At 43.6% G+C, this 20254-nt stretch overlaps 1 protein-coding gene across 6 annotated transcripts in view; it reads left to right on the top strand.

Moving 5' to 3' along the window:
• The window catches only part of PRRC2B (proline rich coiled-coil 2B), a 549871-nt gene that overhangs the window by 288832 nt on the left and 240785 nt on the right, over positions 1-20254 (top strand). For 5 of the 6 annotated variants that reach the window (XM_078646193.1, XM_078646192.1, XM_078646191.1 and 2 more), the window contains exons 16-17: positions 18-261; positions 4834-5033. In XM_078646193.1, the coding sequence (XP_078502319.1) occupies positions 18-261; positions 4834-5033 (444 nt within the window). Of the gene's footprint in view, positions 1-17; positions 262-1708; positions 3659-4833; positions 5034-20254 lie in introns of all 6 variants that reach the window. The other variant, XM_078646196.1, reaches the window with a different exon arrangement.

The raw sequence follows: 20254 nt of genomic DNA, 5'->3' as shown, positions 1-20254 counted from the left end.
TCTTGTCTTATTTGCAGCAGGGACCATGAAACAGATGACTCAGCAGGACTCGATGAATGGGCCAAGCGGGTGCAGGTCGGACCACTGCCGGCCTGATGAGCAGAACTGCCAGCCTTCCATGCCTCAAGAGAGACGGCCTCCTTCAACAGAGCTTCCCCAGTCCTGGAGTCAGGAGACTTATGCTCCTGTTCAGAACAAAGGTTACACCCTGGCACAACACAGACAAGCTGAAGCCATTGGGGTAGATGGAATGCACAGCAGGTCAGTCTGGACTCAGTGATTTTAACTCCTTGCATTTGTGACATGTTGGGTGAAGCAGAGGAGGTATTTACTTATTAAAGGTATTTCTCGCGCTCTTCATGGAGAACCCTTTCAAACTGAGGCATGGTCAAATGCCTTGAGTGTCCCTGATCTCAAAGTACTCTGCTTTCAGTTTTGTCTCTTGAATAAATCGGGTTCAAACGTTCAAGTGACACAAATCTTAAGATGCCAGATTTCACTTGACTAAACAGACGCACAAGCACGCACCCACCTTTCACACTCATAAGCAGATTCTGCTTAAGGGTTTTAAACATTTTTGACTATTACAAAAGCAAGTGTAATTAATCCTTTTGTTTTAAAATTCCCTCAATTGAATGAGAAGTGCGGTAAAAGCAAACTTGTCTCCTCCATATTGGCTCTAAAAGTTATGTGGAAACAGTTGCCTTATAGTAGAGCTGGAGTGTGGCTAGTTGGTAATCTGCAGTTTTTTCTTATGAAGGCTGAGAAACTTCTAATGTTTGGCGTTCTCACCCTTGTGTGTGGAATACCTTTATGGTCGATGAAGGTTTTCCAGAAATTAGATGTTTAACAAGCTTTCCGTCCAATTTCTTTTTGCTGCTCTGCATCTTTATTTGGATAGACAGTTTATGTGACTGGATGTTAATATGGAGTGGACTCTCGTATTTTCGCCTCTTCCTTAGATTCAAACGACATTTGCATTTTGGGAGTTTTTCCCCTTTCACCGTTCCAATTTTTCATATTTTGTCTGTTTTTAGTTTGGTCTGCCAAGCGATTTCATGCTCAGCCGTCTGTATCCTGGGACAGTTTTGCCAATTGCAGAAATTGAACATGATTGAGGAATTCAAAAGTAGAATTTATGGTCTCTTGTATGTTGGGGGTTGAGAGGAATTTTCTACACCAAATGCCTACATGTTTTGCAAAACCTATTCATGTCAAATTTGCCTTGGGGCACCAAGCATCTCATGCCATCCCAGTGGCCCTTCACTGTCCTCCCATTCAGTGTTGCCACATGTCAAAAAAAGCTGGCATCAAGGGGAAGAAGGGCCAGTTAGTCACAGGCGTGTATGTGCCACAGTCTCTCCTGTCCCTTCCCGTCTGCCCTCCGACTCCAGGCCACCACTCCCATGGATTACCTTCCCTCCACTTACAAGAGTCCTTTAAACTGGTTTAAGTTGTCGTAGGAGGGATTGTGGCATTTGTGGCCACTTTCCCAGATGGTGGTTCACCTTGGAGGCTATTCCAAGGTATTTGACCTTCAGCCTTCCAAAGAGTTGCCTGTGTAAACTCTGTGTCCTGGGAGGAATGCAGTCAGTCAAATGTGCTGTGATGTAGAACGAGTACGCTGTAAGCGTAATCCGTTTGGCTCTGCATGGAATGTGGAGCAATGCTCCAATCCCACTGACTCCTTTCTCTGATTTCCTTTTAGGAATGAAAGTGCTTATGCTGCCTCAGTGGAAAGGTCAGAGGGCATACACGCCCATAGAGACCACTTTGAGGAGCAAGGGGAAGAGTACTCAACAACCAGCAATTATGATCTGAAGCCCCAAGTACCCTATAGCTGCTGCATATCTCCTCGAAGAGGTCAGGAAATGTTATTTGAACATCAGGAAATTCTGCCTGGCCAGTGTGATTGTAGAGCCCGACAGGGGAACTTCAAGGGTTCTCCTTTAAGTGACTCTGACTTTATACAGAGTGATAAAGCTCACTATAATGGATGGGATGTACCACAGTGCCCTAAATCTTCAGACACTTCTAGTAGTGTGGAAGAGGAGTCCTGCAAAGATGACCACACTACTCTCACAGATTCTTGGAAGAAAGGGTTTCCTGAATCGCCAGCAGGAAATGTTCACTGGGGTTCCGAGGATTCACGGAGTACCAATTGTCCGGAACAAACTGGCAGGACCAGGAGATCTGGTCCTAATAAAAAACCAATCCTCAAAGACCTCAAGATGGAGGAGACCAAGGGGTTGAAGATAAAACCTGATACTGAAGACCATGCGCAGACCACAAAAGAAAAAGTTGAAAACTCTTCCACCAATGGAAATAAAGCCAGGAACTATTCAGGCTCCTCACCTAGTCCTGATGGATCTTTATTAGAGGATAAAATGTGCGGTCACAACAGTTACACCAGAGTGTCTGAGGAACCTTCTGAAGAGAATTCAGCAAGACCATGTGAGAGCAAGTTTTCAGAGGCCAAGGACCTTCCTCCCATCAAACGAAGTAACTGGATCTTTATAGATGAAGAGCAGGCTTTTGGGGACAGAGGCCAAATCGGAGGAAGAAGCCATGCGTTTAAGGATTTCACTGTCCGAGGTGGTCGAGGCAAAAGAACCTACAGCAGTGCAAGAAATACCAGAGGCCGGGGCTTTCGTGAGTTCCCCCAGATTAATGCCTTCACAAGAGGCAGGCCTATACGACGCAGAGTAGCCAGTGAGACACCTAGTGAAGGGTATGAATATGAGGATCTTCCCAAGCGGCGGCGAGAAAGGGGTTCTGATAATGGCAATGAAGATTTCCTTCCTGAAGGGGAGGGCAGGGACCTACAGAGAGGAGATTTAAAAGACTCATGGAGGTCAAATAAAATTTACACTGATCCTAGCAGTCTTGACTCGAGGTTAATGCAGAGAGTCCTTGGAAGGTCACTGCCACCCAGGCTATCTGGACAGAGAGGTTTCGAATCCAAGGAGTGCCTCAACTGGCAGGGGAAAAGCAACCGTTGGCAAGGAAATGGTCTTCCATCTGAAGCATTTGGATATAAAGGTCCATCTGAGAGTGACTATGCGCATGATCCCAATCGGTTTTCAGACTCCTTTTCTGCAAAGATTTATCATGGATACCAAGGCAGTGAGCGGTCTTGTATTCAAGAAGAATATGATACAGAGGGCATGGACAATAGAGCTTCCAGGAGGAGAAGGGCCCCTCGGCAAGACAAACCTCCACGGTTCAGACGCCTTCAACAAGAGAAAGACCCTGTTGGCCAATTGACTCATGCGGTTGCGGCAAATGTAGTTCAGACTCAGTGGCCAGGGCAATCCATATTGTCTCCATCAGACAGAAATGGTCCACCTGTGACAATATCTCCAGAGCTGGCCAACCCTAACTGCTCAGATCAGGCCATTGAAGAGTGGGAGACTGCTTCTGAAAGTAGTGACTTCAGTGAGAGGCGGGAAGGCCCGTCAGAGGTGGATGGCATCCTGTCAAGTGGCAGCTTGGGTGAGAAGCGGGAGATGTCCAAAAGGAGTTTCTCCAGCCAGAGACCCCTCATGGACAGGCAGAGCCGCAAGGTGGAGACCACTGGGTATGTGGAGAAATTGGTAAAGCCTAGTGGGAATAGTGCTCAAAACGACCCCAGTGGATCGCCAATAAAGACCGAAAGGTAAACCCTAGATTTGAAAGTACAGTCCGTGCTTTGTGAAACCTTGCTTGGTTAAAGTTTAGTTGCACAGATTTGTTTGCATGCAGATTCCTAGACAATTGGACGTGCATACAGTTGACTGAAATTGGGGTGCACAGGCTGTGCTTCCTCAATTGTCTCAACTTTCAGTGCGATTTCCAGCTTGCCTGCCAATATTAGTTTGAAAATCAGATGTCGGGCATTTGAGCTTGAGGCCTAATTATTTCCAAATATTGTACTAATTTCTGAAATTGCAAAAATACTTGTCCCAGGATTGCAGCGTGCTTTTTCTTACTGCAGAAGGGGAAGAGAACTGTGTTGTTTTCAGTGCCAATTGTTGATCCTGTATCACTTGAATGTGAGTGTTTTGCTACTTGATCAAAGCTGGCTCTCCTTGGAAACCAAATCTCAAATCCTTTTTCTCCCAATGAGTTGGGGCTCATATGTCTATAATTGTGGATGAGCATTGTTCAAAATCTGTTCAGCCACAAGCTTCAGCTTTCAAATCCCTAGGGCAAAACTGGAACATTTCAAGTTGTTCCATTATGCAAGGACAGTGTGGCATTCTGAGCTGTGCCATTACGATATTAAGGGGAAAATTAGTATCTTTTGCGGAGAATTCAATCGAAAAATTTTAAAATGGGCCAGAAATCACTGGAAATTGAGACTGTATCCCTTACCCCTTTGTTAAAATAGACTTTTGGTTGCCTTTGGTCAATTAACTCCAAAGGCTATTCGGTAGTAATAATGGTGATGTCCTGCTCATTGTGTACCGTGTTTATGCACTTGGATAGTGGTAATGCATTTCAAGGCGAGGCATTTTCTCGTGTTAAACTTGAAACCTGTATCACCCCTGAAATTATTTTTGATGTGCTTTAATTGGTTCTTCTTTCCAAAACACTTTTCTTATACCTTATCATCCCTTGGTTGCACCTCTTGAAAAGCATTGGCCACTGTCTGTAGATAATGCCTGTGAGTCTTGTTAATTTTTTTATCTGCTGTTATGCAGCCTGAAAGAACATGTGAACTGGCAACTCTGAAAAGTTAGCTAGAGACTAAAGTGTCCACCCCTCTCCTCCCCAGCAAGCAATTGCTGTTTTGTTGAACTTAACAAGTGCTATCTGTTTTATTGATGAAACTGTACTTTCTTGATGCAGGAGGTCCCCTGTGGAAGAGACCTTTTCTGCGCTCAGCCGATTGGACAGTGGCAGTAACCACTCGCTGTACAGCATGGAACGTTCTACGCACAGCAGCACAGATGCACCAGACACTCCAGGAAAGAAACAAGACAAGGAGCACAAATCCTCCATGCAAAAGAGTGCAGAATCCTTGGTGCAGTATGACGGCAGCTACAGCAGTAAGTCCACTTTTGTGTGACAATACAACCCAATTAAGAAATTGTCCCAAAAAAAACTAGAGGCGCAGGCAAAAGGTAATTTGGGGTGTTGTCTGTTTTTCTAGTTTCCACTATTACTCCTCGCCACTGCTATCACTCCCTATCATCACAGTATCCCTTTTAACTCCCTAGCTTCGCAGCATTCCTGTTTCACATTGCGGCATCCCTATTTAACTCCATACCATCACAGCAACCCGAAAGATAGGCAGAGGTAAAAATAGATAATACCTTACTCTCTATTTATGGTAGAGTGGGCAAGCAGTAAGGCTTTATCCGAGGGTAGTTTTAAGCATTTATTGTACACACTCGGAATAGAAATGTCACACACTGACTGAACTCAAACCTATTTGTTTGTTTGGAAATATTATTTAGTTGTATTTATTTTCTAGAACCAAGCAAGCCTGGCACAGGTAAGTGTAAATGGGACTTTTCTAGACAGGTTGAACAATGCAAGCAAGCTGAATGAAAATGACTTTGTTACAGGATTATAAAACATTTGAATACAGTTGAAATTACTGTTATACTACTTTTGATTAATTACATTGCAGATTACTTTTGATTACTTTGCAGATTACTTTTGATTACTTTGCAGATTACTTTTGATTACTTTGCAGATTACTTTTTAAGTTACTATATCTACTCTGTGATATGCCTAGATATCACACTAGGACACTGTTGTGTTGGTCTTTTCTCCCTTTCCATTACCCTGCCCTGCGCGTGCCTTCCCAGCGCGTGATTGGACAGCCCTCAGCTGGAATGTTGACAGCTGGGCTGTGTTTGACAGTTAGAGATGAACAGGCTGTGCTGCTTGTCGAGTAGACATGCCCCTGGTGTGTTGTCAACAGTGAATAAAGTAATTGACGACAGCTTGAGTACGGAGTCGTCTTTACAAATTTGGCGACGAGGTGACAGTACGCCAGCGAACCTGCGTGAATATATTGAATAAAAAAGCAACTGCGTGACGAGAAGCACGGTGAAGATAAGAATAAGCAGGTGAAAGGGAAGGAAAAGTGGACACTTTAACCCTATCTGGGGTACTGATAAAAAACGATAGAGAAAAAATAAGCAAATTTGAGGAATAATATAAGTAAACGTGAAAAATGTGATGTTAAAGTGCTAATTGAAATAAAATAAAATTGGCAAACTGAACAAATTAAAGCCAGTGAACTTTTAACTAATAGCGAAGGGAAAAGGTTACACTCCCATCCAGTGCCGTGTTCTGACTAACAAGAAAGGAAATGGTGATTGGCGAAATTATTTTCAGGCAGTGTTTGTGAGCGGAACAGCGATTGTTTACAAGTAGTGCCAAAGTCTATCTGGGCTATGCACTGAAGGAAGAAAAAAAAACGTTGTGACAAGTTAACTACGTGAGTAGAAAACCACGAATCCAACACGGCGTCTACTAACAGTAAACTCGCTTTGAAACCGACATCGTGTGAGGTGATAAGCTTTGTGAGGTGAATGCGAGCAACGCTGCAGCGCGTATGACGTCATCGCGCTGGGCGCCATCTTGAGTGCATAAACTACTTGAAAAACACGCTTTATCTAACGCGTGGAACGCGGAAAACATCGATTGAACAGCGGATCTCATTGGAAGCTTAACTCTGTATCCTTTATGGTAAAATTAAAAAAAAGGAGTGATGAGTATATTTAATTATGTGACTGTCATAATAGCTAGTGCAGGAAAGGACTGAGAACAATATAAAGAAAAGAAATAAACACGTGAAAGCATGGCAAGCAGCAATGTGTACAACCTACAGCCACCTGAACCATTTTTGAAAGGAGATGGTACACCCACAATAAAATGGGAGGAATGGAAAGAATATTTTTGCAACTACATTTGACAAGGAAGATGAAACATTAAAACCAATAGAAAAGAAAAAAATATTGTTACACAGTTTAGGGGCAGGTGGTCTAAAAGTGTACAATAACATTGCAAAGAAGGGCCATGAGGGGGCTGAAAGGGATATGTTTGAGGATGCCATGGAGGATTTGGATGCGTATTACAAGCCTTTGGTGTGTTGCAGTACACAGGTACAAATTCTACAGGAGGAAGCAGAATAAAGAGGAAAGCGTTGATGAGTACGTGGCAGCATTAAAAAAACATAGCACTCGCATTTAAATTTGGGGGTTTACACGATGACCTGATTAGGGACCAAATTGTTGTGTACAGCTAATCAAAACATACAGGATGCCTTGTGGGCTAAAGGCGAGAAACCCCTACAACAAGTAATAGACATTGTAAAAAAAGCGGAACTCACTGGTAGATGCGCAAAGGAAGTAATCAATGAGAGCAAAGGAAAAACTGAAGAGTCCAGTGTAGTGGCAAAAGTGAGTGCAACAAGGAACAAAAACGACCAATTTAAGTAGCAAGGATAAAGACACTACTAGAAGATACAGTAAGGAGAGAACTTAGATGTTATCGTTGTAACAGTAACAGGCATTTAGCTAATGACTGGAACTGCCCAGCAAGGAACACCAAGTGTAGCAAATGCGGACTAGTAGGACATTTCCAAAAAGCATGCAAAAGAAGTGGAATTATGAAAGTAAGGTGTGCACAGGAGGAAGAGAAGGAAGAGGAAAACTCATCAGACGAGTCGGAGTATAATTTTTGCATATTAAATATAAGAGACAACGGAAAACAATGAAGACAATAAAAGTAAAATGAAGAAACCAGTTTGCAAGGTAGTAATAGGAGGAGTTGAACTAGAATTAATTGCAGACTCGGGGTCACCATGCACCATTGTCAACCACACAGTGTGGGATGAAAAGTTAAAAAAAGTTCTGAGTAAAAAGTTGGAAAAACCAGACATTACATTGAAAACTTTTACTGGGGAGACTATTGGACTTCTGGGATACAGAGAGGTACCTTTCATCTTCAAGGAGAGAGAAATTAACAGTAAACTGTATGCAGCTACTGGTCCGTCAGTATTAGGATGGAGAGGTCAGGGAAAGTTGGACATTACCCTTGACCCCAATCGTTCAGAGCCAGTATTAGTAGTACAACAAGACATAACTCGAGACAAGAAGATACTAGAAAGATACCCAGGTGAATTCAATGGGCAAATCGGTAAGCTAAGAGGGTTTTAACACAAAAATAAACTAAATGAGAATGCAATTCCCTGCTTACACAAGGTACAACACATACCTATAACGCTAAAGGATTAAGTTAGAGAAGAAATTGACAAACCAATGGATTGCGAAAATGCTTATATATCACAAACTACATTCCAACCAACATTAAAACCTTTGATGTGCCCAATCATGCCTTGGGAGAGGATCGGAGTGGCCGCCGAATAAGAGCTCTGTGAAAGAGCTCCTGGGGTAGGGATCACCGTAACCAGTTTAAATCCCAGGAATACCCCGAAGACGAGCTAACTCCCTTGCCTAAATCCAAAAGATGAGGAGCTGAAGAATAAAGCAACCTGAACAGCGTAACGGGCAGTGTAACGGGCGCTTTGGAAAGCAGCACGGAAGACCGGTCAGCAAACATCGGACACCGGACACACACTGACCTGGAAGAAAGAGAACCTCCGGAGGCGGACTGCCCATCCGTGGTGCCTGGTGGAAGCTGGACGAAGCTTGCTTAAAAATGCTGCATCACGCGGACAGCTGACGGGACGTTTATGAACCCCCGACACGACACTGACTTGAAGAAGCCTGGAATCTGCATGGGAGAAGAGACGACCCCCCGGTAGGCGATGAGGCCAGGGGACTCCTGCAAGGACCATCCCACGCAAGGAAGAGCACTTCGCAGCAAGCCAGCCCCAATAGTAGCGAGGTGGCAACGGAGACTCGACAGCGCGAGAGGAAGCGAACTGACCCGTCGGAGACATCAGCAAACACGTCTGAAGCCGCGAGCAGAGGAAAGATGCGAGGCGGCAATTGAAGCGAGGGCCTGTGGAGGTTCCCGCACTCAGCGGTGAGGAGGAAGCGGGAAAGCGGGACCTTTTATTCTATTTTCATAAAAATCTCAAAGAGTAAACAATCCGGGAGCCAAATACAGCCCTGCCTGACCTTAAAATGGCGCCCAAACCGGACATGAATAACAATAACCCGGTTAAGGCGAAATAAGCGCTCGATTTATCAAGGCTGGGATTTCAATACTAATCAAGAAAGGTAACATCCGGAACAGTGCAAATCTAGTTCCTCCTGGAAATAACCAATAACGAAATAAAATAAAATAACAGTTGACCAGAGAAGAGGGACTTACTCAAAGTAGTGGAAATAGAGAAAGTCTTCTCTGCTCAATGAAGGAAGAAGTGGAAAGAGAAAGTCTTCTTTGCTCAATGAAGAAAGAAGTGGAAAGAGAGAAAGTCTTCTCTGCTAAATGAAGAACCAGCTTGACAGCAGCCATCTTACAATGTCTGTTTACTATATTGCTCAACCCTGAGACACTACAACTAAGAGATAACGAGAGAACTAAGAGATCTCCAATTGCTACCATCAGGAATTACAACGACAATAAGATAATCAGAAGTAAACGGAGGTGAAAGTGGAAATTTTATTCACCACTACACAAGGTTTTTTATCTATACACGCATAGATTCGGAAAGAAAGCACAAAACTGGAACAAAGCATCACCAGTAGCCTCTCTACCCGGAGACAAGCTGAGGAAAGAGACACTTGAAGACCTGCCACACAGTGCCAATATGAGCGGGCGATACCTAGAGACGGTAGGCTCGAAAGCTCCGATTATAAAATACCCACCTAATCTATCCAAAAATGCAGCTAAAAAGTTTAAACACGACACCCTGAGAAAAAATCATGACATACTATTTACGGACCTATATTTCAATATAACCAAAGGCACATCAATGAATGACCTCATATTCTACACGAACAAAACAACAAAATGGCGCAATACCTTCTCAAGGATGCTTGCCATAAAAACGACTACAAACATCCCTCATGGCACAAAAATGATGACCTCACCATCATACAGATGTAGAGCAGAACTAAGTATCACCATATATAAATCGGGTACTGTGCTGATTCAAGCAGCAAACCGAGAATTGGAGAAATTTGCCAAGATAGTCCAAATAATGAAAGATTCATTAGAAGACCCAAGACACCAACCACTCCAGACCCCACCAGGAGACATTCCCGTCACTAATGATAACATCAGAGGAGCCATTAGAAACAGGGGTCACCATGCTCAAAGCTCTAAACGAGAAGTTAGACCTGAGATGATAATGTCCAAGCCTGAGAAGACGACAGAAAGAACGGAGAGGTTTATCAGACACGCAAATAAAGATCAAGACCAGCTCCAAAGAGAAGAGCAGCCCTCGCTCAGGAACGAAGAGACCTCCCAGGTTGAGCATACATCGGACTCGAGAAGAATGCCCCAGGACGACCAAGAAGTGGACGAGGGAGAAGGTATCAACCCCCCTCGAGTACAATACCGTCATGCAGACCCTCACCCTCAAACGCACTCACAACAACACAGAACGGAGCGAGCAATGACGACATCTCCAATAGTAACGGAAGGGCCAATCAAACATGGGTTACAAGGGGAAAGGATGATGAACTAAGAACAGATCCAAAAAAGAGAAGAACAAAATACAAATCCCGGATAAACAGATCTGTCTACCCTAAGAAATCACATCAGAACAGGAAAGATATTAATATGCTCCAGAAACTAGTAAACAAGATGGCACTAATCACTATAAATACCTCACAGGCAATTGAAAAAATCGAGGAGTTGACGAAGAGCATTCACTCCAAGGTCACGCACATCCAAAACGTTGTACACTGCTCACAAAAAAAGAATAACGAAACGGTCTGGCAGCTGAAACATAATGACAACCGACCGAATAGGACAAAACCATTATCAAAGGAGGAAACTCTGGCCTTAACCCGATCGTATGAAATACCGGACCACGAGAGAGAGGAAAGAATCATAACAGTACCACTCGACCCAAACAGAACATCGAGAAAGAATGATAGAACATCTAACCCTCACAACCTTCAACAGATACAGTTTACAGCAACAAAGAATAAGAATGGCGACCTTAGCAACAAAGAGAAACCTCTGACATGTCTACTACTCAACTGTCGGTCGGCAACCAAACATGCATCGGATATAGCTGACCTCATCATTAATAAGGACATTGATATAGCAGTCCTTACTGAAACATGGCTCACGGAATCCTCATCCCCTTCCATGGATCTCCTAGTACCACCCCAATACAACATTTTGAGACGTGATAGACCCATAAAGTTAGGAGGAGGTATAGCCTGCATTCACAGATCTGATATTGAGGTCAAACAAATTCAAACCGACCCTCTAGAATCCAGCGAATACCTAGGTCTTAATATAAGAACAACTAACAACCAAAGATGCAACCTGCATTCTTTTTACCATCCACCAGGAGACAGCGCAAAGTTTACAGAGGAGCCAATGGAGATCATAACGACCAACTCTAATGACGGCGTTAATAACATATTTCTTGGTGATTTCAACTTACATTGGGAGGACCACAACGACAAACTGGTCAAATCGCTGAAAGACTTCCTTGATGAACTGAACCTTACTCAATTATGCACACAACCCACTCACTCGAAAGGAGAGACGTTAGACTGGATTATCTCACGAAACAAAGAGACATCAATCCTCTCTATAACACCATGTGACTGGTCGGATCATCATGCCATAACATTCGTGATACCTATAATGGTAAAAGGCATGACCAGACAACCCCTCAGGACCAAAAAATGGGTTAGAGACACAAGAGATGCAAACTTAGAGCTACTAGTTGAAAGCTGTCAGGGATGTGGAATTCCTATAGCCCGACTCCCAGGACATATTGTTTGGGGTCAAGGGCAACAAGTTTTAATGTGCATTTTGTCCTTGGGACAAGTAGACCCAACCCCCTGCAGCACAAACCCTTTGGCTGCCAGTTTGCAGGAGCACATTAAGGGCCAGGGAAGGGCACAGCCTGAAGTCAAGTTATTATTTGTGTGCCTATGTTAATGCTGTTCAAACTTGTATTTATGGTTCATTAATTGAAAGCCTTTATTATTAGGGTAAGCGCCCTAAGTAAATGTAAGTTCTGACTGCGCTACTGACAGTGGTTACAGTATAAAAATGTGTACTCACTGCTTCAAAGTTTAGCAATATGAGCTATGCATAATGCTCCCAGATGCTCTCTGATTAGATGCAAATATTTGCAGAAGCTTGAGAGCAAGATTAATGACTCTTTGCTTTCAATATAAAATGTTCCTAAAAAAACTGAAAGTAGGAAACAAATACATTTTGCTAAACTACCGTGAAATTTCAGGTACCGTTTCTTTGCAGCATCATTTAGTAAAATGTGTTGATGCATGCTAGTATTTCGCAAAAATATTCATATTGGAAAATCAGTGTAACCAGTTTCAATAAGATTATGAGAAACAAAAATAAACAAGCATTGGCAAAGCCAGTAGGTCTGAAATTAGTGTCAGCTTTTTAATTTTGCCAATACGTGACTTGTTTTGGCATGGTTGTAAAGCCTTCTTGATGTGAGAGCTGCCGGGCCCTCACCATTATAACAAACATTGGCAAAAGCACAAAAAAATTTGTCTAAAAAAAGCACACACTGCAACATTAGTTACAGCCACTGAACTAAACTACTTTGTGTGAAAATATACTCCATGTGAAAGAGCTTAATGCCGTCACTCACAGTGAATCCAGCCGCTACAGAGAGGGGGAGAGAGAATTTTAATGAACACAAAAGGTTGTGAGTTAACGCCAGACCAAATTAGGGGCCCTATTATTAAAGAAAGTCTCAAAGTGCACCCGTGGTATATGTCCTTGCATGAAGTGCAGCTATATGGCTTTGTGAATTTACAAGAATTTATAGAATTAGGGCAAGAAATGTACTCCTGGAAAATATTTGTGAACTGCAGTTTATCATAAGCAAATATGCATGTGTAGATTTGCTCATGCGAAAACCCAAGTGTTTGCAAGGTCATTTTCCCATCAACCACTTTTTTCCCCCAACTCAGGAAGAAGGTTTACGTCTGCCATTGTCAGGAGTAAATTTCCAACATTTCTCAGTATTGGAAAATATTAGAGAAGAGTAGTTAGTTGAAAACCCTTAAAACATGCAAGTTAGTAGATTTGCACAGACTTAAAGGGCATTCCAACCCTGGAACCATTGCTTACCACTACCTTCAGTCCCAGTATGTAGATCTGTAGAAAAGTGTCAACATAAAGGGATTGCCAGCATTCAAGAACCACTATGGTATGAGCACTGGCATAATCAGAGAGGCTATATAAGCTCTTATATAATGAGACCGCTGCCATAATTTGTCGCCGAACCACATGGCACTAAAGGGACAAGTGGATTTTGTTAAAGGACAAGTAGATTTATGAAGCAACTTGCCCCATGGACAAGTAGATATTTTAATAATTTCCACACCCCTGGCTGTGAAAGAGACCTAAAACCTCATAACAACCTGCATAATGTGAACAAGCTGACCGACCACTACATAACAACGGTCGAAAATATTGTCAACAACACCATGCCACTAAAACTGAAAAATATCTCGGAGAAGACAAAAAATCCATGGTTTAATGAATCACTAAATGAAGAAAGGCGCAAACTGAGAATGGCCGAAAGAAAATGGAGACAACACCCTTCATCCCCAGAGCTGAAAGCACTCAGAAAAATTAGAGGCCAATATAATAAAAAGATCATCAACTCAAAACAAGAATTCATACGGTCAGAACTGGACAGTGCCAAAAACAGACCACGGAAACTCTTTGAAATCCTAAAGCAACAATCAAACAAACTAGCCAAATCAGTCCATGAGAACACCAAAACACCCCTAAATTGTGAAGAATTTTCTACATTTTTCACAGAGAAGGCGAAATCGCTAGAAGTAGAGCTCAAAAACGCCGTGGCAAACCTTCCCATAGATCCAATGCCTACGAGAGATACCGCTGCTATAACGGAGAGTACCATGACAAAAAATGAGGCAAGGTGGGATACGTTCGAACTATATGACCAGCACAGTATCGCCAAAACGCTTTCCGAAATAAAACCAAACAACCACTACCAAGATCCCCTTCCCGCAAAATGTGTAAAAGAAATCAATCACGTTTTGGTTCCAATATGGACTGAAATTATAAATGCCTCACTATCACAAGGGATCCTCCCTGACTGCCTAAAAACAGGTCAAGTTGCTCCCATAATCAAAAAACCCTCAGCAGATAGATCAGACCCAAACAACTTTCGCCCAGTGACCAACATCCCGCTACTGGCCAAACTAATTGAGAAATGCGTACAGAACCAACTAAGCCAACACATCACCAAGTTCTCATTGCTCGATGAATGCCAATCAGGATTCAGAGCAGGGCACAGCACGGAAACAGCGATCCTCCATATTGTCGATGATGCTCTACAGGCACTTGACCAAAACAAAGCATGCCTACTGATTCTCCTAGATCTGTCCTCGGCCTTCGACACGGTAAATCACGAAGCTCTATTGACCAGGTTACGGGACAGGATGGGACTGTCAGGAACTGTGCTGAAATGGTTTATCTCCTTTCTACAGAACAGGTCACAGTGATTCCTGGTCAACCAGTCAATCTCACCTCCATGCCCTATTTCAATTGGAGTCCCTCAAGGATCATCGTTATCCCCAGATCTGTTTAACCTTTACGTCGAACCGCTCACAGAAATTCTCCAAAAATCACAGATATCCTATCACATGTATGCAGACGACACGCAAATATACTTAAAGATCTCTTCCCTAAAAGACATGGAACTAATGAACAAGACTCTAATAATGGCTCTACAATGGTTAACCACCAACCAGCTGAAGTTGAACGCTCACAAAACAGAGTTCTTACTAATCTCACCAGCTAGGAGCCATACGGAAATAAAGGAATGGACGAAAGTGGTGACTGCGCTAAACTGCACCCCAACACTAATCAAGTCAGCGAAATCGCTAGGAATCACTCTGGACGAGAATCTGGACATGAAAGCCCACATCAACTCAATGGCTAAAAATGCTCGATTCCACCTGAACTACTTAAGAAAACTGAAACCATTCATCTCAGAAGCGGATCTCAAATTAGCAATCCAATCCTTAGTTATCTCGAGGATTGAATATGGCTGCACCACCTTAGCGGGACTACCAAAAATGTCCACTGCGCCATTGAAAGCATGCCTAAACGCTGCGGCAAGAATTATCACCGGATCAAGAAAATACGATCATATATCGCCACACTTGAAAGCTTTAAGCTGGCTACCCTATGAAGCGAGAATCCAAATGAAGATAGCATGTATCACCCATAAAGCGCTACACCACAACTCCCCAAGATACCTAGCGAAGAAAATCCAGCTATCGGGAGGTAATCGACCAGCGAGGAGTACTGAGGAACTGCTACTACGGCCAGCCTTTTTCCACAAGAAAAAAACCTATGACAGAGCGTTCTCAGGAGCTGCCCCCAGAATATGGAACTCACTCCCTCCTAACATCAGGAAGATCCAAAATGTGGCATCATTTAAGCGAGAAGTGAAGAGCTTTCTGTTTAAGAAATACACTACCTAGAATAGAACATTCACGATCTGATAATGACCTAACTGTCATACTTGCATCTACATTTTTACTTAAGATAGAAGTATACCCACCATTGACTATCAACGCTAACTGCACACGGGATATTGTATATTTATCATCTACCTCATATTTGTTGTCCGTATAACTGTCTGATATATGTCTTTCTCCTACGCCTTCTATGTTAAGCGCTCTGATACCCACGGGTCTTGTTCGCGCTATACAAAACTTTATAATAATAATAAATAATAATAACATAACTGGTCCTATAAGATGGCAGGATGAACAGGTGTACATAATAGTTATGGTGGACCATCTGTCTAAATGGCCAGAAGTAAAAGTGTGCAAGAAAGTAGACACGTGTGACATAATAACGTTCATGGATGATGTGTTCACCAGGGAAGGTATACCGAAAGTTATCATAAGTGACAATGGCAGCCAATTCACCTCGGAGTCCTTCAAGAAGTTTATTACTATTAATGGCATCACACACAAAACATCAATTTATCATCCAGCAGGAAATGGTGCTGTGGAAAGGTTTAATCGAGTCCAACTTGCTAACAAAAGTGGGAAATGTTGGAGGAAGGAAGTAAAGGAAGTAAAGGAAATGATATGGGGGTACAGGATAACTCCGGGCGAAAAGACATTAGCAAGCCCGTTTGAAGTAATGAGAGGAAGAACACCCATTTCAAAAGACAATATCGGATGGGTAAAACAAGCAAGAATATCAAGATGGTCTGTGGAAACGATCAGGGAAAGAATTGAGAACGCACAAACTATTCTCAATGAGAAGCATGACCAGAGCAGGCCTTGCAAAGAAATGTCCATAAAAGTAGGGGACAAGGTGTGGATTAAAAGAAGTGGACACATAGTCAAAGAGGAAGACAGATATTCCTCGCCCTTGGAGGTGGTAGAAGTGTTTTGTAACTCTGCATTACTCAGTGATGGGAAAGTTTGGCATGCTTCAAGAATGGCAATGTGTCACAGAACAGAAGAAATGGAACATAAGGAAAGGAAGCGTATTTATGAGCTGGACGGACACCACCTAGACTGGTCGGATGAAGAGGAGGAAGATGAGGACAATAACATAGGTGCGCCCAAAGGAAGAACAGGTACTACGACTCAGAAAAATCGGAAAGGAATAGAATCTATTGGAATGGACAGGCCACTCGGCTCCGACTACTCTGTGGAGCCACAGGTTAGTGCAACAAGTGGCACCGACTCGGAATATGAAACCAGCGATGATGGAGAGGTGGAGAGTGATGCCAACTCAAAGGAAACGGGTGACACAGTTAATGCGGAACACACATCCACCAAGGATGATGGTAGTAGGCCAATGGAAGATGTCGGCGAAGCTAGTGAAAACACCAGCAGTTATGGCCAAGTTCGATGCAAACCCAGCAAATATAAAGACTTCGTGTTTGACTGACAATTCTGAATGTTACTGCTTTTGGGGGGGGGGGGGGGGGTTCTGTTTCCTAACCCTCTTTTGTTTTTAGGGAACGAGAAGTGTTGTGTTGGTCTTTTCTCCCTTTCCATTACCCTGCCCTGCGCGTGCCTTCCCAGCGCGTGATTGGACAGCCCTCAGCTGGAATGTTGACAGCTGGGCTGTGTTTGACAGTTAGAGATAAATGGGCCGTGCTGCTTGTCGAGTAGACATGCCCCTGGTGTGTTGTCAACAGTGAATAAACTAATTGACGACAGCTTGAGTACGGAGTCGTCTTTACAGACACTTCCTAGAGAAAAGGTAAGTAAATCAGTTCTTTAATATTTGCAGCTTATTAGAGTTTCATACAAACCAACTCCACACTTAAAACAATTTTCAAAGAAAAGCAGTCAGTGCATGCAATCCTATGGGAGGAAATAAAGGTATTGGTTTACAGGTAAGTACTTAGTTGTGAGCGTTGTTATTCTGAGGTTAGAGCCAGGATTCCCCCAGGGTCAAGGATGCACTCTCAAAACACCCTCAGCGGCACTAGGGCGGCCAGGGGCAGAGTGCTGAGGCCCTATGTTATCCAACGGGTGATAGAGGGCTTCCGGTTGGTGGCTGCTCATGATCAGGCCACGAGGTTGTGGGAGCAAAGCTCCTGGACTTTAGCTCAGGGCAAAGGGGGGATCAGAGTTAGCACACATATGGCACCCACAGCGGCGGACTGGTGTGGAGTGCTGTTTTAGCGTCTGGTGCCCTGTTTTCAATGGGGATTGCCGGTTTTTAGCTGCAGGCTCGGTCCAGACAGTCTTCCAGGAGGCACCAACAGATGGCAGGTCTAGGAAAGTGGCTCTGTAAGGTACAGTGTGTATAGTCCCCAGAGGTATAACAGAGGTTAAAGTTAGATATAACCTTACTCTCTAAAGTGGTAGCTTGGTCGAGCAGTAAGGCAGTACACTCAAGAACTGAACTCTAGGCCAAATATTTTGTATCAAAAGATATAGTTTTATTTTAGAACCAACAGGGTATCAAAATATACTTTCTCAGAATGGATTACTTGAGTTAAAAACTTTTCAAATAGGCAATAGACTCTTGAATATAATAGTTAGTTAGTTGCAATAAGCAACACAATTCCAAACACAATGCAACATTGAACTCAATGGGAATTTTCAGTTAAATGCAATTAGTTACTTTGTAGATTACTTTTCCAACCACAGGGCTTTATCCTAGATTCAGTCCCGGGACATGAGCTGTAAACAGTTAAGTAAAAGCGTTTTGGTTACAGTAGTCATTTTTAAGGAATGTTATTGTATTTTAAAAGTTGGCAAACTTTTTCAGTTGAAATTACCAATGTTATCCTATAGAAGGAAATTCAATTTGCAGGTAAAGTATGTTCCCGTTATTTTTGTAGTCCAGTGCTGGACTCCTAGGTTCAGCATGGTGACCTCTATCTAAAACAGGCAAGTAATTGCATTTTTATTGTTGGCACGATTTTTAGAGAATATTTATAAGTGTCAAAAATCGACACTTGGAAACTTTCAGCAAAAAGCAGGCAATGATATCCTATGGAAGGAAATTCAAGTTACTAGTAAGTACGGTTAGAATTACTTTTCAGGGTCTGTACTGGGCTCAAAGATGCAGCACTGAGGTCTCTCCGGATAACAGGTGAGTAAATCGGAATTTGTAGTTCGGCTGATTTTAGATGAATATTTTAAAGTTCCTAAACTCCACACACAAGAATTTCCAAGTGAAACCAGTCAATGTTAGCCTATGGGAGAAAAGTGAGTTATCAGCTTTTGGGTAAGTATTACACTGGCAGAGTTACGGTTCTGGGCATAGACTCTGGGGTCTCCCAGGGTCAGGTAGGTACAGTTTGTACACCCTCAGCGGCACAGGGGCAGCCGGGTGCAGAGGTAGTTGGGCCTAATGTTATCCATTGAGAGGCAGGGGGCCTTTGGTTGGTGTCTGCTCGCTAGCAGGCCACGCGGCTCTGGGAGCTGGGCTCCTAGTCACTTGCTCAGGGCAAAGTGGGGGGGAAGTAGGATAGGACAAAGGTTGCACTGCCAGGGGCACTCGGGCGGCTGGGTGCCCGGTGCTTTTGAGCTGTCGGGCGCTCAATGTTATTCAATAGAGATCTTGAAAAGGGAACAAAGGATGAAGGTGTGGGGACGGAGGATCTTCTGGAGCGATCAACACTTCGAGGGGCAAGTTGGGATCTTGGAGGGTAGATAGGCACCCCGGAGTTGGGCACAGGAGGCCAGGGGGTGCAGGGTGCAAGAGTGTCTTTGGACGTCGGGAAATCTTGCCCTCTGCTGGTCGCGGTTGGAGGGGTCCCTGGTTCTGAGTCTGCCGGAGTCGTCTGGGTCGTCGAGGAGGGTCCTTGGTGTAGGAGAGTAGGGTCTGCAATCCTATGATCACCCAGATTTTTGCTTTTTGCTTCACTGGTTTACGACTTTCCCTGGCTGTGGGCCTGCTAATCAGACCCACAGCCTAGCTGTTCTCTCTATTCCAAATTGTACCCAGGTACTGAATTGGCACTGGGCCCTCTCTTGTGTCCCTGTAACCAGGGCAGAGGTGTACCCAGAGGTCTCCCAGGGGCTGCAGCGTGTATTATGCCACCCCTGGGCTGACTAACTAAAACTGACACAACTGGCTGCTTGACAGCTGGGGCAAGGTGGTGTAATCACCCTTTGCTTTAGATATAGTATTCCTATATCTAACCCTAAAATGGACACATATATTCCCATCAGTCACTCCTATGGCAGGCCTTATCAATCCTGAAGGCAGAGTGCTTGGAATAATGTGAAATGGTGCTCTGGCATGAGCTGAGCCCGTTTGCAGCTTGCGGAACCAAGTCCTAATAGCTGTTCCATGATAACGCTATACCATATACTCTTAAGTGCATTATGTACCTCGCGGTCAAATGCTAACTTTGGTATAACATTATCAAAACATGTTGAGTAAGGGGTCATACGAATTGGAATACTAACCCCTTGCCAATTCTGGCGACGGGGTTAGCATTCCACCCTTCTAGAGGGACACGACATGTATGTAGCTGTAACCCCGGTTAAAGTTAACTCAAGCCTCAGCTCCACAAAATGGATGCTGCCACCGAGACACCAGTCTGCCCTCCTGCTGCTGGGAGTCCTTCCAGCAAACGGAGGCCTGGACAAAGGGTTTCCTGTCAGGGGCGGTGCCAGCA

This window comes from Lissotriton helveticus, chromosome 5_1, assembly GCF_964261635.1.
Source record: "Lissotriton helveticus chromosome 5_1, aLisHel1.1, whole genome shotgun sequence".
NCBI lineage: Eukaryota > Metazoa > Chordata > Amphibia > Caudata > Salamandridae > Lissotriton > Lissotriton helveticus.
Note: the sequence above shows the minus strand (reverse complement) of the source record. Positions and strands in the feature narration are given on the sequence as shown.